The 22,918-nt window shown below is 59.8% G+C and overlaps 2 protein-coding genes across 12 annotated transcripts; both read left to right on the top strand.

Annotated features, from left to right (window-relative positions):
• Positions 1–67: 67 nt before the first annotated feature.
• On the top strand, positions 68–13,386 carry PDLIM2 (PDZ and LIM domain 2). 7 transcript variants are annotated; one of them, XM_087437303.1, is made up of 10 exons: positions 68–157; positions 2,593–2,687; positions 3,392–3,543; positions 5,670–5,739; positions 5,872–6,023; positions 6,180–6,258; positions 9,644–9,726; positions 9,959–10,107; positions 11,652–11,769; positions 12,823–13,386. In XM_087437303.1, the coding sequence occupies exons 2-10, from the start codon at positions 2,595–2,597 to the stop codon at positions 12,998–13,000; spliced, it is 1,074 nt and encodes a 357-aa protein (XP_087293429.1). In that variant the 5' UTR covers positions 68–157; positions 2,593–2,594; the 3' UTR covers positions 13,001–13,386. The 7 variants fall into 7 exon arrangements, with proteins under 7 accessions (XP_087293429.1, XP_087293427.1, XP_087293431.1 ...); XM_087437301.1 differs by lacking the exons at positions 68–157; positions 12,823–13,386 and adding exons at positions 956–1,127; positions 11,920–12,593; XM_087437300.1 differs by lacking the exon at positions 68–157 and adding an exon at positions 963–1,127.
• A 2,943-nt stretch (positions 13,387–16,329) lies between these two features.
• On the top strand, positions 16,330–22,905 carry C12H8orf58 (chromosome 12 C8orf58 homolog). Of its 5 annotated transcripts, none has more exons than XM_087437298.1 (7): positions 16,330–18,225; positions 19,619–20,130; positions 20,463–20,603; positions 20,748–20,859; positions 20,988–21,100; positions 21,343–21,425; positions 21,959–22,905. In XM_087437298.1, the coding sequence occupies exons 1-7, from the start codon at positions 18,177–18,179 to the stop codon at positions 22,068–22,070; spliced, it is 1,122 nt and encodes a 373-aa protein (XP_087293424.1). In that variant the 5' UTR covers positions 16,330–18,176; the 3' UTR covers positions 22,071–22,905. The 5 variants fall into 5 exon arrangements, with proteins under 5 accessions (XP_087293424.1, XP_087293425.1, XP_014652157.1 ...); XM_014796671.2 differs by having other exon boundaries at positions 16,337–18,225; positions 21,319–21,425; XM_087437299.1 differs by lacking the exon at positions 20,463–20,603 and having other exon boundaries at positions 16,332–18,225; positions 21,319–21,425.
• The last annotated feature ends 13 nt before the right edge of the window (positions 22,906–22,918 follow it).

Raw genomic sequence — 22,918 nt, forward strand, 5'->3', positions numbered from 1 at the left:
AATTGGAGTGGATGACTCACACCTGAGGCAGGCAAGTTACAGGTGTGCCCCCCCCACCAGGAAACAGACCAGTCTGACAGAGAGAGTGCAAAGTGGAGACCAACGGGAGACGCAAAAACCGGCTCCAGTGGGTGGTCCCCAGGGTGACGGTTCCCAGGTATGGCTCCGGGGGAAACATTTGCCAGATGGTTCTGAGCTGGGGCCTCTCCTTGGCTGTCCTCTCCTGATTCCTGGAGCCTGGGTTCCAGGTGGTTGGCAGAGGGCTGGGGGTATGGGGGGCGAGGACCAGCGGTGGTGGTCCGCTGGCTGGCCCCAGGCAGGGCAGCAGAGAAGGGGAGGGGAAGGGCAGGAATGGAAAAGGCATCAGCCTATAAGAATAAGGGACGCGTGTGGCCCAGGAGGGCGCCCATGACCTCCAGGCGCGAGTCTCTCTTCGTCTCCTCCTGGGCCTGGCAGGTCGCTCTGAGTGGCGTGGGCTCGCGGGGCATCTCAAGCAGGGCAGCTCTGCACGGCCGCCGCCCAGGGAGCGCGCCGGCCCTTGGGGGAGGCGAGGGGCTGCCCCCGGGTTGGGATCTGTGGGTGTCGGGGCGGCATCTGCGCCAGCGTCGGAGCCCGGAGTGGGCGGAGGAGCCAGGCAGGATGCAGACAGCCCAAGCCGGCTCTCCCCGCCCCGGCCCTAGGGGTGGGGTGCTCGAGGGCCCCTTTGAAGCGGGGTGGGCGCGGCCGGCCCGGGAGAGCTTTAGGGGATGGCAGCCGCAGCTGTCTGCTAAGTGGGGCACGGGACCGTCACCAGAAGGCTTCCCCTGCGCTCAGGGGGCAGTCGGGAGGACAGGGCACCTCGGGGAGGACGGCCGCAGACTCTCAGGGGCTCTACGGAGCGTGACCCCCACACCCCAGCGGGCACCGGGCAGGTGGCAGCGCCGGGGCTGGGCTGCGCGGAGGAGGCGGCTTCCCCGACCAGGGGCGGTGGCAGGGGCGGCCCTGGGATCACATGGGCGGAGGCAGGTCCCGGAGCCCCGGGCGGGCTCTCCCCAGAGTCGAGCAGGCGGCGGCGGGAGCGGCGGCGTCTCCTCGCCCTCCCTCCTTCCCTTCCCTTCCCTCCTGGGCCTGGCCGCTCAGCCCGACAGGTGAGCCAGAGCCAGATGAGCGCGCCCACCTGCGCGCCGTCCGCACAGCGGCGCCCTGCCCTGGCCGGCCCGGGCTCCTTCGCCCCCTGCGCGCCCGCCGCCCCCTCGGCGCCCCTCGGTGCCCGGACTCCTCCGGGCCTGCGCCCGCAGCTCCTCTCCCTGCTGCCTCCCTCGCGGTTGGCGCCCCCCGCGGGCTGGGCTTTCCTCGTCCCGGGCGCTCCTCCTCCAGCCCCTGGCCCGCGGGTACTTTGGCCTCGGAACGTAGAAGGCGCCAGAACTGGGAGAGCCGGGCCCACGCGCTGGGCACCTCCCGGCGGCCCCCGGCGCGGAGTCCACTGGCTAGCTCAAAGGTCTGAGAATCCAAGGCGTCGGAGAGCCGCCAGCGCCCACCTGGGGGTCTGGGGAGGCACAGAGGCTGGGCCTGGGCGAAAGGAGAAGCCAAAGGGCCTGGAGGAGGGCAGACAGCCCCTGTTGCCTGGGTGCCCCCTCCTCAGGCTCCTAGACTCCAAAGGGGCCCCAGTGTCCCCGGTAGCTTTGGGCAGCACTGCAGTCTCTGGGCCTCCCCTGGGAGTGGAAGGGGGTGCTGGGCAGGGTGCTGGCCCAGCCTGGCACTGTAGCTTCCTGGCTAGGTTGTCTCCTGACTCCAGAACGAGAGGCTCAGGAAATCCTACAAGGGCTGGGTCTGCAAGGACACTCCCTTGCCCAGCGGAGGGGGCAGTGGATGGGAGGCCTGTGGCCCCAGCTAGCATCAGTCAGCTCCCCTGCTGGCCAGCACCAGGGGGTGGGTGTGCCCAGTTTGGCAAATGAGCCCGTCCTTCTTGCCCAGCTGGTCGGAGGACAGCAGACCCCTGGGGGAGGTAGGAAGCCCAGGCTTGGCTATCTGGAGCGCATTGCCAGGGGCCGGGCAGGCAGCCAGGAGGCCCCTCTGAAGACCCTCACCATATTTTGTCAGCTCCCACCCTGCCAACTACTTGAACAGTCTGTGGTGGTGCCACCCCCTTCCTTGCTGTCACTTCTGTTCCCAGAGCACTGCCCTCCCCCAGAGCAGGGAGGAAGTACCTTGTGCTGTTGGTTTTGGGGACAGGAAGCAAGCACTAGCGGGACTTAGCCCTGATGGTGGAGGAGGGGGAGAGGGAGGAAATGCTGACATTACCACCTGCCAGCCCTGTGCCCGTTCTCCAGCAAGCCCCTGCCTGGCTCCCTGACAGTCTGCCTCCAGGGAGCCATCTGCTAAAGATGAGAAGGGGGAACTCAGAGTGGTGGCTTCCCAGGGTAGGGGGAAGTGAAACTGGGGTTGAGGGTGGTAGTCAGTCACTTCCTCTACCCTCCCCACCCACCCCAGCTCCTGACTGGCAGCTCTGTGGACCTGTCATCCCCTCTCCTCCCTTTTGCCTCTCTCCTGCCACCTTGCAGCGTCCCTTGGGGGCTGGAGGCAGGCTCCACCCCTCCATCCTTTCTTCCTCAGGTATGGCGCTGACAGTCGATGTGGTGGGGCCGGGGCCCTGGGGCTTCCGCATCTCTGGGGGCAGGGATTTCCACACACGCATCGTGGTGACCAAGGTAAGGGCTAGTTCCAGGAGATAAGGAGGTGCCTCCAAAGAGTCTGCCCTGTCTATCCGGTCCCCACAGACACCTTTCATTTTTTGTTCTAGAGCCAGTCTTGCTTCTGGTGTGTTGGCCAGGGAGGGCTGGGACTGCTGCGGGAACGGGCTCCTAGGGAGTGAAAGGGAGCTGGGCCAAGGACAAGGCCTGCTCTTTTCTCCGAGGTCACCAACCGCATGTCTGCTGGCAGCCATTTTGGGTAGTTACTAGAACAGGAGCCCCCGAGTTCTTGGCAGTTTTCCCTTGACCCAGGCCCAGGCCGGGGAGCATTCACACAGAGGGCCTGTGTGCGGGCAGCCACCTGCATAGTGCGATTTGCACGGGCAGGGCTCTCTATCCAAAAGTATTTCTAAGCACAGTTCCTGAAATTCTGCCACTACACGTTCTTTGGGTGGCCCCTGTTAGAATGCCACTGCTGGGTGGTAGTGGGGGGGCAGCGGGGGGTTGCCACTCCAGCTGGGGAGGAGATTAGCTGATTAGCTGGGCAGACCCGGATGGGCAGGGAGAGAGATGTTCAAGGGGATGCAGGCCAGCCTGGTTCAAACCAGCTTCTGTGTTTCTTGGGCAGGACAGAGGGAAGTCCCATGTCCTCCATCCCTACCTGAGTGTCACCACTGTGTGAGTGGGGGTACCTCAGACCACCTTCTCCTCATCCCCTGCAGGTAACCGAACGGGGCAAGGCCGAGGCTGCTGACCTCCGTCCTGGCGACATCATCGTGGCCATCAACGGGGAGAGTGCAGAGGGCATGCTTCACGCCGAGGCCCAGAGCAAGATCCGCCAGAGCCCCTCGCCCCTGCGGCTGCAGTTGGACCGGTAGGCCCTCCACCTCTGCAGTGCCTGCCAGCATTCTTCTCTCCTCTGCCCGCCCATCACACAGTGCCTCCCTCACCCCCTGCCCTCAGCCTTAACCTGGCCTTCCCGGGCCATGTCGGCTCAACTGCGAGAAGGTTTCAGGCTCTGGGCCTGTAGCAGGGTGGGCTGAGGGGTATCTCTGTGCCCAGCTGGGCATGCAGCCACAGGCAGGGCAGGCTGGCATCAGCTACCTGGATGCCTGGGTTTGACTGGTTCCCAAGTGTGCGGGGTATGAGGCGGGGGCATGAAGTGGGTTGAGGAGGAGAAAGGTGTGCCTTAGGCTGGGTCTTCAGGGCCTCTGCCTCCAAGAGGGGTCGGCTTTTGCTCAGATCCCAGGGGTGGGGTGAGGAGTTTGGGGGCTCACTCCCCACAGAGCCCTCTGTCCCTCCCCATTGCCTCTCTGGGACCTGCTGGTGAAGGTGGATTCCCAGGCTTGTAGGGTTTTCAGCCTGGAGGCCTGGGTTGGGGGGGGAACAGGTGGCTCCCTGGGGTGGGGCATTGCATGAGTCACAGGGCAGGAATGCTGGGAGATCCCCCGCCAGGAGAGCCCTCTGGGCGGGCCTTGAACCTGAATCAGGTACCTCCTGCCTCTCCACTACTGCCCCCACCTCTAGGCTCTCTCTGGGCCCTTGGCTCCATGCCCTCACCTCACCCCTGCTGCCTCACAGTGCTGCAGAAAAGCTGGCTCCGGGGATGTGCTCGCGACCCCACCTCTTTGGTGACTCCTTTGTGCCACTGTAGCTCAGGAGTGTTTGCAGGAATGGGGCCCAGAGGAGGAGGGTGGAGAGTACTTCATGGCATCTAGGAAGGGGACCAAGATCTATAAGAGGCTGCAGAGTGGGGCGGGGGAGGGGCAAGGACCACCACTTCCTCTCAGGTCCCTTTTGGGGGGACCCAGCCCCATCAGGGAGGTGGGCCTGGTTGAGCACCCCCAGGCCTCCAGCTTCACCTCAGGCAAGTCAAGGCTCTCTGTCTCTTCTTTCTTTTGCCCAGCCCCCTCTTAACCCTTCCTAGCCACACCTCCCACTGCAGCCCCATCCCCACCCCCACCGCCACCACCACCCCTGGGCCTCTCAGGCACTCAAAAGCCCTGTGGCAGGAAGCAGTGCTCTGGCTGGAGCCAAAGCCCAAGCTCCCTTCCCTCTGACCCAGGAGGCTGAGGCCGGCATGGTGGGTGGTGATGAGGTTCTCGCTGACCTCTCTAGAAGTGCCGGACACCCAAGAATGGCGTGGTGGGGATGCGACATGGCAGCCTCTTTCCTCAGCCTCAGCCAGCTCCCAGCCCTCCAGTGACTTCCTGTTCAAGGCTCCAGCAGGCTCCACTGGGAAGGGCTTTGGACGGGGTTCCTGGGGAGCAGGGGTAGGGGAGCCCCTCTTGCTGGCTGCCTTGGTGACTGGTGGGGGAGCTGGGCCTGCGTGTTGCTCTGGTTCTCTGGGCCCCGCCTCTACCTGCCTGGCAGGAAGGGGGTCCAGCCCCACACTTTGTTTTACTGGGGAGAAGCCTGCCTCCCCTGCAGAAGGGACCGGGAGTGACCCTCTCAGAGATGTTCCAGCCATCAGTGGCTGCAGCCTGGGCAGCTGGCCCAGCCGTTGTTGGGCTTGAGGACTTTGGGCAACTCGCTTTCCCTCTCTGGGCTTCAGTTTCTCCGTGGGTGAAGGATAAAGGATTCTTTCTATGAAGGCAGCAGTCTCTCCCAAAGTTGATCTACAGACTGATGCTGACCAGTGACAAAGTTTGGATGAAATGCCAAAAAAAAAAAAGAAAAGAAAAGAAAATGAGAAGGTGGGGGGATAATGTGAGGCGTTTTCAATAAAATTGAATTTATTAATCTTTTTGCTGAAATTATGTCCTTTCTACTCTTTGGTGCTGAACTTTCTTTTCTTTTAAGAAATGACGGTGGTTGTTGATAGTAGTTGTCTGTTTTGAATTTGGCAAAGTTAAAAGTTGACAACTCGATGTCTGGGTGTTCTGGACAGTTTACTAGTCTTGAGAATCCGCTGTTGGAACAGCTGAAATCTGGGCCCTTCCAGCTCCGCGGGGGGTCCAGGACCCCTGTGACACTCGCCTCCCTCTGTCCTCTCCTCAGGTCTTGGGCTGCCTCTCCCGGGCAGACCAATGGGGACAGCTCCGTGGAAGCGCTGGCGACTCACTTCCAGGTAGGATGGTGCCTTCCGCTGGAAGCCCCAGCACCCTGCAGTGAGGGGGGCCTGAGGGGCAGGGCTGGTGGGGGAGGGTACCCCCTCCCTGCTTCTCCGGCCCCTCTCTCCACAGGGCTGCTCTCTCCACAGGGCTCCGTGAGGACGCACATTGACAGCCAGTCCTCCCTGAGGTCTTCCTGCTCCAGCCCCACCTCCCTCAGCCCCCGGCCAGACAGCCCCTTCTCCACGCCACCACCCCCCAGCCCTCACGGCCTCTCTGGAGAGGCAGTGATCAACCGCAAGTGAGCCCAAAGGGTGGGCAACCTGGCCACCTGGTCCATGCCGGGCCTCTCCAAGTCTCAGTAACTGGGTTTAGGAGATCCTGAGGGCATCCTGTTTCCCTGGGGCAGCCTGGATGGGGCCCCTGGCACTCACACTGTCCATTTCCCCCATGTCAGTTTCCAGAGCCTGGCACATTCTCCAGGACTCGCTGCTGCTGACCGCTTGTCCTACGGGGGCCGCCCTGGAAGCCGACAGGTTAGGATACCCAGGGGAAGGAGAGAGCCTCCCATCCCTGCTGGTTGCCAGTGCTGCCCATGGGGCTGCAGGTGGCTGGTCCTACCTAGGCAGCCAGCGTCTCCATCTCCTAGCAACAGGCATACTCCTCTCCTGAGCTGGGAGACCATCGCTTCTGGTGGTCAGTCACACTTGCTGTGCCCGGCCCTGCCTGGCCAGTACCAGGTGGCCTTCCACCTCTTGCACTCCTGCTCACCGCTGCCGCCCCCTTCCTGCTGGCCTCCTCCCTTCTTGAGTGTTTCTCTTGGGCCAGGGCTGAAATAGTTTTGCTGCTGTTGTTGGGATGATTCCTTTTGGCTTTGGCTGCATCTCTTGAACACATTCCTCCCCATTCCAAGCCCCATGCCCGCCCCCAACTCCCACCACCCCATCCCCCTTCTTCCTCCTCTGACTCAGTGCAGAAAACCACCAGCAGGACTGTGGTTCTGCCTCAAGTTGTACTTGGCTTGCTCTCTGTCTGCCTCTGCTCCCTGCCCTTCTCCCCTGGACCCCCCCAGGCCCACTGTCCACTAGTGCCAGCCCAGCCCCCCTTGGTGGCATTTCTCCTCTCTAAGAGCAGAGGTGGGGAGGTGAGGGAGTGAGGTGGCCAACAGTCGTGGGCCACAGCTGCTGGGGGCAGAGTTGGGAAGGCATGTCCTGCCTTTGGGGTGAAGGGGATGAGGCCCAGCTGCTGGAATCCTACCTCTGGTTGAGTCTGCATTCCAGAAAGCAGAGCCTTTAGAGACGGCTGGGGGAGGGTCCTAGAAACTGGGGACTCTGGAGAAGGAAAGAGTGGGGTCCTTTGGGGGCTTCACAGTAGGGGCTCCCTAGTGACCTCTCTGGGCCCACCCAGTGGCCCACCAGGCAATGTGGGCCTAGAGATGTATTCGATGAGATCCTTGTCTTTAAAGAATTTAGAATGTAGTTGTGAAGATAAGACAAACATGCAAAACAATTTTGGAACAATTAAGCCCTAAACAGTGTGGTCTTAATTATAAAGGCAAGAGGCTTCCTGGGAGGGGAGAGATGAGTGGGTTGGGGTGGCCCGAGAAGGCTGTGTCAGGAATTTTGCTGGATGTCGGAGGTGGGAACGGGTAGGTTTAGGTTAGAGAATAATGAGATGGGAAAACAGTGGTACAGGCAAGACCTGGCATGTTTGGGACTGGGGGCCCTTCTTGGGGAGACTTTCAGCTGAGACCAGCCAGGAATGAGCTTGGCCTAGGGCATGGCCGGAGAGGGCCCGTCCATCCTGGCCTCCTTCCTCGTGGTGTCCCCAACCCGGGCAAAAGGGAGATGCGGGTGGTACAGGGAGTGGCTCTCAAAACAGCAGCAGCACCTTGGAACTTGTTAGAAATGCAAATTCTCAGGCCCCAGCCTAGACCTACTGAATCAGACACCAGGGTGGAGGGGTGGGATGGGGGCACCAACCTGTGTTTAAGGAGTCCTCAGGGATATGATGCACACAAAGATTTGAGGACCACCCATGCAGTGTAAAGAGAAGCCCTGGGCTGGTGGTGAGGAGACCTGGGTTGGTCCCACCTCTACTGTGTTACCTTGGACAAGCCCCCAACCTCTCTCTGGGCCTCAGAGTCAGACTTGATGCACTGAGTTCCCTTCTCTGACCCCGAGGCCCCTGCTCATTCCTTCAACAGATATTTATGGAGCAGCTGCTTTGTGTCAGGACCCTGCTAGGCTCTTGGGATGTGTTGGTGGAGAAACAGAGAAATTCCTAACCCAGCAAAGCTTGCATTCTGGTCTACCAACGAGGCTGTGGTCAGACGGGGTGGGAGTCACAGGGCCGCAGCTCCCTCTTGGGAGTCGCTGTGTACTTTAGCACCTTAAAGGCTCTAAGAAGTCCCGTGAGAAAGAAATATATTTAATTTTATTAATTTCTTAAACTTGTTTAACTGCAGAATTTCTCCTGGCAGCCCCCTTCCTCTGCCTCTCACTTACTGACATCCCTGTGTTCCCCTGAACATCTTGAGAGGTCTTGCCACAGACGAGCTCTTGATGGGCAGGCGAGCAGCCTTTCTAGACTTGGAGATGAAAGGTCCCTGTGTGAAGGCAGGTGTCCTCGCTGACCGGGGGGTAGTGAGGAGAAAGGCAGAGCCGCTCCTGGAGAGGGAGCTGGGCTCCTCTCCACCAGGGCGAGGTGGTCTGGCAGGAGGAAGGGCGCAGAGGTGACTGTAGACAAGGTGCCCCTGCCCCTGTCTGCTGTGCCATGGCCTTGCTGCTGGCTCCTGAGCTGCCTGAAGCTTCACTGAGCCCAAGGCGCAGGATACCACCAGCCCGTATGGCGCCCTTCTGGAAACCTGAAGCTGCCCCTGCTGGGTCGGCACCTGCCTTGGTGAGCAGGTGAGAAGTAAAAACAGTACCTCTCCCTCTGGCTGGCTTGAGGACTTGGCTCACAAAGGAAGCCTGGGCCGGATTTCAGCCCTCCCTCCCCGCTGGCCAGTACCCCTGTGCAGGGCACATGCTAGCCTGTCTAGGACAGTGAGATGGGACATTGTTCTTGAGTAACTGGTGTGGCCCTCATTCCTGAGGAAACTCGCTCACCATCCATGAGTTGACCGCATGGCACCCAGGACCTGGGCGTGGACTCCCAGCCCTGCCTCTGTCTCCCCTGTGGCTTGGACCAGGCACTTTGCCCTTCTGACCCTCAGTCTTCCTACCTGTAGAACATTTTCCCAAAGAAGCCCAAGAGCAGAGGAATGCAGACCGGTGGGGTGAGGGTCTGGGGCTGTCTTCTCAAGACTCTGAAGTTTCCACTTTTGGACGAGGAATTCATGCAGTTTTTTCATTTGACTTCATAGTTCGTCCCTGGCTTAGAATTGTAAAATGGAGGGATTTTAGCTTTTTAGGAGACTGTGCCCTCAGCTGGGTGCACTGGCCTGCCTGGTGGTCCCTGAGGCTCTCTTTTCTTTGGGAGTTTCCTTTCCCCACTGCAAAGGGTCAGCTTACTTCCCTCTCGGCTTGTTCTGTGGGGTCAGAGCTAGGCCCCAACGTGCACCATCTTTGCAAACACACAGCATGAGATAACAAAGGAATGTGCCTGGTGTCCGTGCTCAGCTGTCACCTGCTGGTCTTTATTCTGCCTTTTGCCCAGTCCTCTTGCGGAGCCCTCACACCTCCATAGCTGGGTGCTGGCCTCCCTCCCCTTCTGGGACAGAGCAGGAGCAGACCCTGGTGCCCTGGCTCTGAGGGCAGGGGCAGGGTGATGGCCCCTCGCAGGGGGCCTGCTGGTCAGCAAGGGCCAGAAGCCCTCTGGTGTTGGGCCTGGGGAACAGCCGGGCTTGGCAGCCAGACGGGTGTGCTGGCCCAAGGCTCCCGCTGCTGGCTCCTCCCCTGGTGCCTCTCCTTCCCACAGGCCAGCCTCGGCCGCGCTGGCGACTCGGCTGTGCTAGTGCTGCCGCCTTCCCTGGGACCCCGTTCCTCCAGCCCCAGGCTCAGGTACAGTGGGCCCTGGAGGGTGGGGTGGGATCTTGGAGGTCCTGGGAGGGGCATGAGACGGACGGGCTTCCCAGAGAGGGATGGGGGGCGTCCCCGCCTAAGCCCAGTCAGCTTTCCTCGGGCCCCCAGAATCCTTTGCCCCGGGACACTCTTTCTCTGCCCCATGCTTGGGAACGGGGCCCTCCTAACACCCAGGAACGAGACGCTCAGTCCTGGCTGCCTCCCATCCCAGCAGTGTGGACTCAGAAGGGGGAAGCCACCTCCCGAGAGAGGACTCAGAAGTCTTCAAGATGCTGCAGGAAAATCGCGAGGGGCGGGTGGCCCCCCGGCAGTCCAGCTCCTTTCGGCTCTTGCAGGAAGCCCTGGAGGCCGAGGAGAGAGGTGAGGACCCCAGGGGGCTTGAGTAGGGGAAGGAGGTTCCCCAGGACACCCTGGGACCCTGCCTGGACACGTTATTGAACTAGTATTTCTTAAGTGCTCATCCTGGGAGTAGGCACCGGGGAGGACTCGCAGAAGCCCCGGTCCCTGCATGATAGGAGCATGCACTCTGGTAGGGGCTCCCAGGCGTGGGATCAGGAAAGTGGCAGGGAGCCAGAAAGGCGGGCGGGGGATCCAGGGGGGCTGGGTCTCCAGGGAGGGCTTCATGGAGGAAGAGGGATTTGACTTGGCCCTTGAGAAAAGATCAAGACTTTAGCAAACAGCCTTAAGATGGTGGCAGGGAACACTGTGGAATGTGGAGGCTGGCAGCCGGAGGCCTTCTGGGGTGGGAGCAAGAGAACAGCAGGGCCTGGCAGCATGGAGGGTGGCCGTGGAGGTTAAGTCTTGGCTGTGAGGCTTCGCATGCCAGGCTGAGGAGCGCCCTAACCCAGGAGGGCCTGTTAAATGATGCCAGGCCACCCGGAGATGTCTCAGAGAGCAATCAGAGATATGGGCTCTCGCCAGCCATTCGGTTGTTCATTCGACAGACATTTACTGTGTCCATCCGACAGGCAGACGTGTGCAAAGTGTGGAGATCGAAGGCGATCAGGACCCACCTCTGCCTTTGAGGAACTCTGTTTATTGGGGCAGATGGGCCTGCCCAGTTCCCAAGGAAGTGGACAGTGCCACAGGAGTGTGTGTGTGTGTGTGTGCATGCGTGTGCAGGGTACTGCCCTAGTCCAGGGAGAGATGAGGAGGCCTGGCCTGGGCAGTGGCCTCAGCAGGGGGAGGATGGGGCAGTCAGGAGAAGGATTTGATCTGCAGAATCACCAGTACCTGTGCTGGTTCCAGCTCTGATGGTTAGCTCTTGGGAGTGTTTGGAGGTAAGGGGGACAGTGTGAGAAGGTTCGGAGCAAATCTTGTCTATCATGACCCTGAGGCCTTGGCAGGCCCTGGGAAAGGGCCCAGGGAGAGGCGGTGGGGTGAGGGGAGCACAGACAGATGGTGACTTCACCACTGGAGTCTCGCATCCTCGGCTGCAACAGGGACCATACCTGCCCAATAACACCTGTGCTTCATCTTAGCGTTGTTGCAAAGTTCAGACGCAACCATGCACATAAAGCCCTTTGAAACCTGCACAAAGGCTTGTGGGGCTGTTATTATCTGTTATTACCATCTATTAATGTCATCATGACTGGGTCACAAGAGAGGTCATGCCTGCTTGGCCTGACGTGTCAGACACTGAGCACAGACACTCCTCAGGGTGCCTCAGCCTCCAGCGTGCTCCCTGCACTCAACCAGCCTCGGCCAAGGGTCTGGCACACTCACGTCCTTCCTCCGCTACCCGTTCTCACACCCAGTGTTACTTTAGAGGTCCGCTTGTACATGCGCCTTTCACAAGTCTCTTGGGAACCGTGTTGAGGAGGTGGAGTACATAAGTCAATGCAGCCTGGATTCTGCTGCAGGGGGATGAGTGCTCACGTATCTGTCACCCCCACCCCTCCCAGGTGGCCCACCTGCCTTCCTGCCCAGCTCGCTGAGCCCCCAGTCCTCCCTGCCCACCTCCAGGGCCCTGGCCACCCCGCCCAAGCTCCACACATGTGAGAAGTGTGGCACCAGCATTGCGTGAGTGTGGGGACCGGGGAGGCAGGGCACACGCTGGCAGGCGGGGGGCAGGATGCTCTCAGGAGGGGCATCCTGCATAGAACCACCAGTCAGGGACCCTGAGGGTCGCATTGCCACAGTGGATTTGTGATGGTTAGTGGGCTATTTCAGGCTTCTCATGATGCCTGCGCTGGCTTCCTCCTGCTGCCTCTCCTCCTCCCCAGTCCCCCTGCGCCCGGGAGTGAGAGATGCTCCTGCTTTTGATGTCTCTCCCATAACCTGGAAGCCTCCGGAGATCTGCCTCTAGATAAGGTGCCTCCTGGAAAATCTTGCTCTTACCCCCTCCCTCACCCCCTTTGGAACAGAAGGAATTTTCCGGAGGTAGGTTCATTTTTCTCAGTGGGTGGCATTATAATGCAGCCACATTCTCTGGAAGATTGCTGAAAGCTCCCCCCCCAGCCCCATAAATTTCTTACGTGCTCAGAGTTGAGGGTCAGATGAATCACTTTAGGCAAATCCCTCTGCCTCTGTGGGCCTCGGGGTTTTATCTGCAGAGTGGAATACTATCCCCCCTGCTGAGCAGACACAAGGAAGTTGTCCTGTATGGTGGTTCTCAAAGAGCCCCCAGGGGCTTGTTGGAGGCATTGCTGGCCTGCAGCCCATAGCTTCCTCTCCAAGAGGTCTCTCGCCCCAGAATTTGCATTTCTAGCTTGTCCCCAGGTGATGCGATGCTGCTGGTCCTGGCACCTGGGACCACGCTTTGAGAACCACTGCTCCACCTAACAATCCAGAAGATTCAGGATGGAGTTTATCTACTTTTATGTGTGGGAGGAATGCCTTTTTTTTGATTGGGGGTCCAGGGGGTGGGGGTTGGGAGGGTTGTTGAAGCGAGATTCCTGAGGGCGGGCTTGGGAAGTCAAGTGTCTGAGAAGAGTTTGGAATCTTCCCAGGTCCTGACTCTGGCCTGGGAACTAGGCTCCCTGGGAATGGGAATGGGAATGGTGGCCTCATGCCTGGTGCTCCTGTTCCCCCCCGCCCCACAGACTAATGGCTCTCCCCTCTCTGTCCTCACAGGAACCAGGTTGTACGCATCCAGGAGGGACGGTACCGCCACTCGGGCTGCTACACCTGCGCAGACTGCGGGCTGAACCTGAAGATGCGCGGGCACTTTTGGGTGGGGGACGAGCTGTACTGCGAGAAGCACGCCCGCCAGCGCTACTCCGCACCCCCCACCCTCAACTCCCAGGCTTGAGTGCCCTCAATTCTGTGGGTACCTCCAAGCCAGGGCCACTCCAATAACAAGTTGGCATGGGAGGGTGATGGTGGGTGGTGGGGTCCCCTTCCTCCTTGCTGGGTGAGGCCAGAGGCTGGGACCTGTCTTGGACTGTGGGTGAGGGCAGTCCCCGTTCCCAGGCCTCTGCTAGGTACACTTGCTTGCCCCTCCAGGACAGGCCGTGCACCCAAGCGTGAGGTGGGCGCTACACCGGACATCTTTGCCCAGCAGGGTTGAGCAAGGTGGGACATGGAGATAAGCATCTAGAAGGGGAGGGGTGGGCCAGAGGCTAACGGTGTTCACTGTGTAAAGTTTTCGACATATAAATATCTGTACATGGACAAAATAAGTAGACGCCCCTCTTTCCTCTCCTTTCCTGCCCTGGCCCCTGGGGGTGGTGGAGAGAATTTTTTCACTCTCAGTCTCCCCTCAAAGCCCCGCCCCATGTGGTGCTTCGTCACATGACGCCCCCCTGCTGGAGGCTTGCTTCTTTAGTCAGGGTAGTGCTCTTCCTGGATCCTTTTGTAAAGACGCCTGTTCCACTGGGACGACCCCTGGTACTCGGGGGTACTGGGGCCTGGAGGACGGGCAGCAGAGAAACAGGAGGCAGGCCCCAGACCCATTGTGCCCAGGCCCATCTCCGTGACAGTCTCAGGCTCTGCCAGCACCCGCGGGCTGGCGCTCTGTGCCCCTCGCTCTCCCTGGTGTGGGTGCTGCCAGCCCTGCTGACTTGCCCAGAGGAGCTGGGTGGGCAGGAGGGGCAGCCTCTAGAGTACTCACCAGAAATAACCTTGGACAGAGCTGCAGGTTAGCCTTGCCTGGGAGGGACAACCCAGCAGAGCCCCCACCAAGATCACCACCCCCCAAGAGCCTGGCCTCCTAGCCAGGGCTGGTCTGTGCTGGCTTCACTGGTGGCGGATTTGAAAAAAACCTCAATGCTCAGCCAGTGCTGGGCGCGCCTGCCCTGGGAGATGTCTGAGTGAGGCGGACAGCAGTGGTTCCCTGCCAGAGTTCTGCCTGATTCACCCACCAGCCCAGTCCTAATCCTAGAGAACATTTCAGAAAGGCACATGGGTACTGCTGGGTGCTCCAGACCCACCCCGCCCCCCAGCTGGATCAGCCTGAGGGACAGGCCGCAGCCTCGGCTTTATTTTCATAGGAAAGATCAAAGCCGGGCTTTGGTGGGTGCTTTGTGCTCTCTGGCTCTCTTTGGAAGGCATCTTGGCGGAAACTATTTGTGTTGCTTCTTCAGGCACCTGATATAATTTACACCTTGATATGATCATTTCACCTTTTGCCTGGATGGCTGCCTTTGTTTTCATAGAAAAGATGAAGGCTGGGGCCGGCCCCGTGGCATAGTGGTTAGGCTTGCATGCTCTGCTTCGGGTGCCCAGGGGCGCCAACCTACACAATGCTCATCAGGCCATGCTGTGGTGGTGTCCCATATACAAAATAGAGGAAGATTGGCACAAATGTTAGCTCAGGGACAATCTTCCTCACCAAAAAAAAAAAAAAAAAAGAAAGATCAAGGCTTTCTGTGGCTCAGGAGACTGTCAGGCCGGGACGGCTGGTCCAAATAGGGTAGCCTCCTTGGTGCCACCTAGTGTCAGGTGTAGGCCATGTGAGAATGCTCACAAAAACGCGAACTTGCCGTGGGTAAATACTTGGGTTCCAGACAATGGGACTAGAGAAAGATAGCACTTTTTTTGCTTTCCCGAAGATAATAGTCCAGTGGCAGCAACTGAGCTAGCATGAATGAAACAATTCTTGGGCAGTGAGTGCTGAGAGCCAACGTGGGGCACACAGGAGCCCGGTGAGTTCAGAGCAGGGCCATCTGTGTGAAAGGATGACCAAGTGGAGGAGAGAAACGCCGAGTGCAAGTGGAACACGCAGTTTAGTGCAGTGGCCGAAGGGGATACTGAGATAAGATTGGAAAGGGAGATGGGAGCCTTGAATGCCAGAAGAAATGGTTTGAACTTCACCTTGAGGCTCTGGGGACACTGAAAATTTTAAGCAGGGAAGTGACAGGTTGGAAGGGGTGTGTTGGAATATTATTGTGGTCAGATCCCTGCCTGTAATAAACGATGCTGGGCCCGCAGTGTTTTAAGGAGTGGAGAACAGATGGGGAGTGGAGACACTTGTGAAATGGGAGTGCCAGCGAGCTGGTGAACGCCTTTCAAAGGCCAGGGCTGGATGGGTTCAAGCTAAAACCCACCTCTAGTTGTGGCAGCCAGCTGTCTTCCCAGGGGGCTGAGGGTTTCAGTTCCAGAGCTCTCTGTAGCCACGCGGGAGCCCGAGCTTGGCAGTGAGCTTCTTTGGAAGATGAAGTTATTAGCCAAGCCTGTTTGTCAGCAGAGCCAGTTGAGGGCAGTCTTTGATCTTTGCCCCAGCCCTCAACCCCACCAGACATGGTGGGGGGAGGCCACCCAGTTATGCGACTGCAGGGCCCTCTTTACTCTTTTCTGCATTTTGGGGAATAACTTCAGAAATGATGACAGATTTGAGGTAGAAGTGGTCCAAGAGAGCACCTAACACAGCCCCCTTCAGATGGAGATGAGAAAGTGACTTTCCCAAAGTTACACAGCCAGGTGATTCTCAAGCGCCAGAAGTGCTTTAAGTGCCCTGACCCTAGTCCTCACAGTGCTGAGGGGGGTATTGTCGTCATCCTTGTTCTAGAGATGAGGAAACTGAGGACAAGGAGGATAAGTGACTGGCCCAAGGACCTCGCTGGTAAGGGAAGGGGGCTGGGGTGAAACCTGGAGCCTGACTGCTGGGTTTCTGGCTTGCCTGGGAGTGCTCTGGCCCCTCCATCACCAGGGGCAGCCTTCCAGGCCGTAAGGGAGGTGGCCATAGCTCCGAGCCATCTCCAGTCTGGCAGGAGCTCCCCCAGGCTCTTGGCTTTGCCCTTGTTCCCACAGGGCCTAGCTCAGTGCTGAGCTTGTAGGAAATGCACTTCCTGAAGCTGGGAATTTCCCCTCGGAGGGTGAGGGGCAGTGGGGCATCCCTGGCCTCAGTCTGAGGGATGACTCTGCTCCGGCCACCCTGTGTCTCAGGAACTCACAGGCAGCTGCTCACCCCTGAGGTGGCAGCCAGGACTGGCTGTGCTGCCCCTCCCATTCCTTCAGGCATCACTGAGAGGGAGATGATTCTCTGGTAGTGGGTAGTAGGCGGGTGAAGGAGAAACTGCGGAGGGGGTTGTGCAGGGCCATAGAGCTCTCTGGGTGGTGAAGGCCTGGCCCAGCTCTGCACACAGGGCACCCACAGTCAGGGCAGCAGAAGGCAGATGGGAGGGAAGTGTGTGGCCCCCAAGGAGATCCCCAATCACCAAGAGGGCTCCAGTATATCTGCATGCAGTGGGTGGTGGAGCTGGCCTGGAGGGAAGTGTGCGTTGGGGTGTGTGTGTGTGTGGGGGAGCATTCTTTTGAGCCCACGTCAAGCCTTGTGCTGACACTGCTCTCCTGCTGACTGGGCTTCCTGTCCCAGATGCATTCCTGCCCGAGTCACCACGGAGACTGCTTGGAATCTGGCCTTACATTCTTCAAATTCAGGGTGAGATCTAGCAAAGGTTCCCTCCCTTCACCTCCCCACTCTCTTACTTTGGAGGGAGGAAGCCACCTGACTGGCCAGCCCTCCTACCCTCCTACCCAGGGAGGGCTGGGATGGGGTCTGGCACGGCCTGGGGGGTTTGGTGCCACATATCCTGTTGGACTTGCATACAGCAGTTCCTGCCAGGCCCAGCATTCTCTGTTTCCCTCTCTGTATCTGGAAAAGAGGAACGGGGTGGGGGTGCTGTCCAGGAGGATAGGGTCTGGAGGGGCAACCCAGAGGACTCATGATTAGCAGGGATGGGATTGGCCTAAAGTCAAGTTGTTAAGAGATGGCCTGTAATTCAGGCACTTGGTCTTTATTCCTTCTGGGGGCTTGGCTGTGGGCTTCCGTTTCCCCATCTTATAAAGTTAGAATCTTGCAGTTTGTGGTTTTTTGGTGAAGGCTCCTGCCAGGGTGGTTCAGGAAGGGTAGGAAGGAGCAAGGAGCAGAAGGTGGGTGGGGGGGCAGACTGTCTTCTCCCTCCCAGCGAACAGACGCTTCCTCCCACTGGCTCCAGCCCCAGCCTCCTCCCCCAGAGGCTCTGGGGCAGGTCTGCGCATCCGCCAGCTCCCTTATCTGCCTCCAGGGGATTGGGATCCTGCTGGGATCTTTTTCCAGCCGGATCACCTTCCTCAGGAGGATGAAGTTTCCTTGGAGGCCACCAGCCCGTCTGGTTATCAGACAGTCTCACCTTCAGCAGCTGCCTGGGCTCCCAGCCCCCTTTCAGGGTGTGGGGGTAGACTCCCATGGACCAAAAGAGGGTTGGGGTGGGGACAGAGAAGCATTTACACTTCCAACGCCTCCAGGCTGCTCCCCTGTCCCCTGGCTCACTTCTTCCCCAGATCCTGAAGTCCCACCCAGCCCCCAGCTTTAGGGTACCCGGGTGAGGAAGAAGAACGGGGCGAGGAGGGGATTCAGATCTAGCCCAGGAGCCAGGGCGCTCTGCAGTTGCTGGAAAGGACTTCCCGGGGGCAGGAATCATTTCCCCCTTTTACCGCACCAGGCTTCTGAGTGGCTGAGCGACTGCCCCGGGCACGCAGTGGGAAGAGCCGGGACGCCCGGGTCCTGCTCCGCTCTTCCCACGGCCGGCACTTCCGCGCTCCCGTCCAGTCCCCGCGCCCCGCGCGCGGCTCGTTACGGCGGCAGGAAGACAGACCGGCGAGTGAACCGGGGGGCGGCGTGACCCCGCGCCTCCACCCGCAGGGCGTCCCCAGGCGGGGTCTGCGCTGGCTGGCCGGGGGTGGGAGCAGACGCTGTCCCGGGCACGAAGGACAGCGGATGGGGGCCTTCATCCCCGTCCTGCCAGCACTGGGGGCCGCCCAGCACCCGTCTTGCGGCCCCTCCTGGCGCGCCAGCCCCCAGCCCCTGCCCGCGCCCACACCTGCGCACCCCCCCCCCGCCCCGCCCCTTCCCCTCCCCCTCCCCAACCCTGGGAGTGTCCGGGGGCCGCGCCCACCGGGGGCCGGACGCACCAGCTGAGCCGCCGGCGCGACTGCTCGGTCCGGATCGCTCGCTCCCGCTGCCACAGCAGCGGCTGGGGCGCCGCGTCGGGGCCGGGAGCGGGGCCATGCTGGGCCGGCGGCGCGTCTTCGCTGTGGAGCCGCTCGGCGGCCGGGGTGAGTTGCCCACCCCCAGGCCGGCTGGGGTCTCCGGCCCTGGAGCCGACCCCGGCGCCCGGGCCCGTGTCTGCGCTCCCCGTCACACCTGGCACACCCGCCCGAGGCGCCCTCCTCGCCGCCTCCCTTAGGAGGGCCGAGTGATTGCGCCTTGCACGTTGGAGACCCTTTGGTTTTTGGCGTTAAACCAGCCACCACCTCCATCCCACTTTTTCCGGGCCCACCTCCCTCTAATTGCCGATCTGGATCCCTCTCCGCCCGGCCCTCTGCCCCAGCTGGTAGTCCGGAAAAGCCCCTTGCACGGCGGCGGACCCGTTTCCGAAGGAGCCGTGCAGGGCGACTTCCTGGCCGACTTCCTTGCCCAGAGGGGCCTGGTTTGCATCCAGCTCTCCCTCGTGGCCGGCTGTGGGACGGCTGAGGCCTCCATCCTCTCCAGCCTCAGTTTCTGCATCAGTACAATTGCGGCACCCCGATCGTAGGGGGCCTGGCACAGAGGCGACAGTGAATGAGTGATAGCTGCTTCTCCTACCCCCTAGTTCCCTTGCTTCCGTTTAAGTTTTTTCTTTTCAACTCTCCACAAGATCTTCCTTGTTTCACACTTAAAAGAACAAAAGCTCCAAATGGTTATGGCTGTTGTTATCTGTATTACCCTCCCTCAGGAGCTCCAGAGAGACTTCATCTTGCATCCTGATGGCAGTTGGGACCCCAGGCTTCCTTCTTTGTTTTTTTTTTTTTTTTTAATTTTATTTATTTTTTTCCACCAAAGCCCCAGTAGGTAGTTGTACATCATAGCTGCACATCCTTCTAGTTGCTGTATGTGGGACGCGGCCTCAGCATGGCCAGAGAAGCGGTGCATTGGTGGGCGCCAGGGATCCGAACCCGGGCCGCCAGCAGTGGAGCGCGTGCACTTAACTGCCAAGCCACGGGGCAGCCCAAGGCTTCCTTCTTTGTGCCCTTCCCCCTCTCCCTGAGAGGGGGCACAGTCACACTCCCTCTTGGGGAGCAGTTGAAGAGGCTGCAGCTCCCCACCTATTACTTGGAGGTCTTAGGCCAACCCCAGGGGTGAGAGTACGAGGGCCCCCCGGAAGAAAGCACTTACGCCCTCAAAGGAAGCTAGGCCATCCAAGGAGCTGATGAATGTGAGCTGCGAGGCTTTGCTTACCATACAGCCCATGTCATGGGCTTGTGATCGCTAACAATGACTGTTGTAAAGGGAAGCCCATGCTAATGTGTCCGCCAGGGTTGGAGAGAGATCTGGGTGGGGCTGTGCCTGTCCAGTCTCCTCCCTTCACCTCTGGCCCAGACACTCCTCCCTGGGGAATGCTGCCAGCTGCCAGGAATGCTGGGGGCGTGGGGGGCAGCCTGCCCAGCCTTATACTGACTCTCTTTGCAGATGGGGCTGGTGAGGACCAGGCACAAGGTTGTGTAGTGGCCAGAGTCACCAGCACCTACAGACGGATCCCAGATGCTGCTCAAGGGTGCTCGTCAGACTCCTGGAAGCGGGGTGGAGAGCTGAGAAGTCTCGGGAGGCAGATACCGCTTCTCAATCTGGCCTCCTGGGACTCAGGAGTGGAGATGGTGGTTGGGGACAGCCCTCTGGCCACCTCACCGGGCCTTTCTCAGGACTCTCTGGACTTTGAGCCCATGGGGAGTCCTGAGCCCCTGGCCCTTGCTGCCATGACACCTCCTGCCCACCTAGGCCAGCTCTTGGCCAGCCATAAGCTGGAGCAGGTCCTGGAGCAGTCCCGCCAGCTCCCGACTTCCCTTGCCAGCTTGTCACAACACCACCGCTCCCCGAAGCCACCAAGCAAGCCTGAGTGTGAAATGCTCCTTTTTGGAGCAGAAGATCAGGAGGCCACCAAGCCAGGAGCTGACCCAGGGTCAGGCCCAGAGGAAGCAGAGGTGGTGAGTGCCAGATCTCAGGCTGGGTGAGGAGTGGATGGAGGTGGCCCTTTTCCCCGGGGGGCTGGCGGGGGCCTCCCCACTTGTTCTCCCTGGAGCTCTCTCTGGGTGAGGTGTTCCTTGCCCCTAATTGACGGGTTGTGTCACAGCTTCTTGCCTCACCCCACTTCCAGCTGTGTGGAGGTGGCAGGGACAGGGCCTGTCTGGCTGGGCATTGGGAGGCCAGCTGGGTGTGTGTTCCTACTCTCTTTGCCCATTCTGCCCCATCTGCTGGCCGCCTACGGTGGGTGTCTAGTTGAGTTCCGAAGTCTCCTCTACCTCACTGTGTCCTACAGGTGGGGAGCTTGGGGCCTGGAGCCTGGGCCTGCTGCCCAGGGCAGGGGCTTTGCTACCTGGAACACCTGTGCCAGGTGCTGGAGCAGATGGCCAGGCTCCAGCAGCTCCACCTGCAGCTGCAGACCCAGAGGCCCCTTGGGGTGAGTGAGCTGTAGGGTGGGTGGGCGGGGGCGGTCCAGTGAGTGGGGGAGGCTGAAGAGGAGTGGGACTCCTGAACCAGGGCTCCCTTCAGCCCAGCCTCAGCCCTCTGGTCAGACCCGGAGTGCCCGTCTGTCCATGCACAGGATCCTGAAGAGGAGGAAGGGCTGGCCCTGGCCTCTTCACCTCCACCTTCTCGTGCCCCAGGCAGTGACGCACACAGGTCATGGGAGCTGCTCAGCCAGACACAGGAGACAGGTGAGGGGCATTTGTGTCTCCCTCTGTGTCCTGCCTGCCGAGGACTCCCCAGGCAGACCCCCTGAGCTCTGGGCTTCATGGGTGGCTTCCTGTTCCAGGCCCTGGGTAACCTGATTCTCTTTCTGAAGGGGCAAAAGCAGCTTCCCCGCTAAAGGCAGGCGTGCCCAGCGTCAAGCCTCCCAGGCTGTCAGAGGCCCCAGCAGAGCCAGCTCACATCTTTCCATCCTCCCAGGGACACAAGGTAGGTGATGGATATGTGTGGGGGCGGGTGATAGGATGGGGTGGGGGTGGCGGTTGGGATGTGTAGATACCCCGAAGCCCAGAAACTCTGAGAAAATGACAGGATTCCTGATGGGAGCAGGTGATTTGTCCCAGCTGTGGTGACAGCTGTCTCTGGGGGCTTGGTTGGGGGTATGTGTGGGGAGGGCCTTTGTGGTGACCCCCTCACCCTCTGCTCAGCGGGATCTCTCCCACTGGAACAAGGTCAAGGTCCTGCTCAACCCGATCCGCTGGAGGAGCCCTCGACACCCTGAGCCCCCTGCCCCTCCTGCTGGCCCTGCCCCCAGGTGAGTCCTGTGGCCCAGCCCGGGTTAGGGCAGAGGGAGGAGCCTGATGGGCCAGGATGCAGAGATTGGACTGCCAGTTGTTGTCTTTGTCCCTGTGAAGTTTGAGAGACATAGTCTTGGAGAGGGTGCTGGAAGAAACAGAAAGTAGTTAAAGCGCCCCATCTACAGATGAGGTGGCTGGCGTCTGGGCTGGGGAGGGAAGCTGTTTTCCCGAGGCCGCACGGTGAATCAGTGGCAGAGCCAGGACCAGAATATGAGAAATCTCCTCACGCCAGCCCAGCAAGCCCTCACCCCTCACAGCGGAAACTTCAGCTACCTCCCCAGGTTCGCTGGGAAAGCAAGATGGGGCACAGACAAAGGACTCCACCGTGGCTGATGAGGGGTTACACTGATTACTTCTCCAGGGGGAAGAAGCACCATGTCAGTTAATATCCCCAGGCTCCCACAGCAGATGAGCAATGCTCCATCAACTCTGGGGCCACTGCTACCTTTGTTTCCTCCTCCTAGCTTGATGCCTCCTTTCCATTCCACAGGATTGAGTCAAGAGACCTCCCTGAAAGGCCTCCGTACCATCCCCTCCGGAAGACCTTTATGCCATCATTAGTGGTTAAGAAGCAACGAGCAAAAAATCTTTCCGTGTGCTGAGACCTCCTGGTGCAGGGACGTGACCCTGGGTGGAGGAGTGCCCTCTGCCCTATTGCTGCTTCTGGACACTGGCGGGAAAAGCTGCTGATGCTTTCCCTTCTCTCTGAGGCAAGGGCTGAGACTTTCTGCCCTGAGCTGCTTGGCAGAGGAGCCCTGGTTTCCTGAGGGCCCCAGCGTGCAGCAGCTCCCGGGCTCCTCCCTGGTTGCCAGAAATCCCTGGGCTTAGGCAATGTGAACCAACTTACTGATCAGGCGTCCATGGAGTGTGTTTGGCATGGTGACCTGTTGGGGCCCACATGTTGCAGATGTGTATTTGTGCAAAAGGATGTCTCTCTCTCTCTGAGACCATCAGCGCTGTGACCTGGCTGGATCCAGTCATCTCTCCTGAATCATTCACTCAAAAGGTTGGCCTTCTGGGGGAGGTCACTGCAGAAGGGTAAAACCTTCCTTCCTCAGTGGGGAGTTACTGCTCTGGAGGCCTGCTCTCCTCCACATCCCTGCATGGGCAGCCCCAGGACAGAGAAGGGCGCTATCTTGTCTGCCTCAGCGTTGAGTCTTGCCCATGGAGACTGCACCAGGAGCGGAAGGGTCAAGCACAACGTGGGGAACAGCAGAGTAACCGTCAAGGTCTGTTCTCAGCTGCTCTGCTCCATACTAGCCTTTACACGGCAAAGCGGAAGCCAGAGGTCCATACCAGCTTTGAGACCCTGACAAAGTCCCTTGACTTTTCTGAGTCATAGCTTCCCACCTAATCTCCCAAATGGTGTAGTGATGCCTGCCCTACCTACCTCACAGGCTTATGAGGATAAAGTGAGATTAAACTGTCTCAAGGTGCTTTGCGTATGTTA

This window comes from Ceratotherium simum, chromosome 12, assembly GCF_057802395.1.
Source record: "Ceratotherium simum simum isolate JZ-2026a chromosome 12, ASM5780239v1, whole genome shotgun sequence".
Lineage (NCBI taxonomy): Eukaryota > Metazoa > Chordata > Mammalia > Perissodactyla > Rhinocerotidae > Ceratotherium > Ceratotherium simum.

What these genes read in the sequence shown, in the direction of transcription:
- PDLIM2 (XM_087437300.1), top strand. Translation starts at nt 992, where the DNA reads ATGGGCGGAGGCAGGTCCCGGAGCCCCGGGCGGGCTCTCCCCAGAGTC. An exon ending in CTGGCCGCTCAGCCCGACAG is followed by an intron (nt 1,128 to 2,592) that starts GTGAGCCAGAGC and finishes TTTCTTCCTCAG; the next exon opens with GTATGGCGCTGACAGTCGAT. An exon ending in AAGTGTGGCACCAGCATTGC is followed by an intron (nt 11,770 to 12,822) that starts GTGAGTGTGGGG and finishes CTGTCCTCACAG; the next exon opens with GAACCAGGTTGTACGCATCC.
- C12H8orf58 (XM_087437296.1), top strand. Translation starts at nt 19,447, where the DNA reads ATGCTAATGTGTCCGCCAGGGTTGGAGAGAGATCTGGGTGGGGCTGTG. An exon ending in AGACCCAGAGGCCCCTTGGG is followed by an intron (nt 20,604 to 20,747) that starts GTGAGTGAGCTG and finishes GTCCATGCACAG; the next exon opens with GATCCTGAAGAGGAGGAAGG. An exon ending in CAGCCAGACACAGGAGACAG is followed by an intron (nt 20,860 to 20,987) that starts GTGAGGGGCATT and finishes CTCTTTCTGAAG; the next exon opens with GGGCAAAAGCAGCTTCCCCG.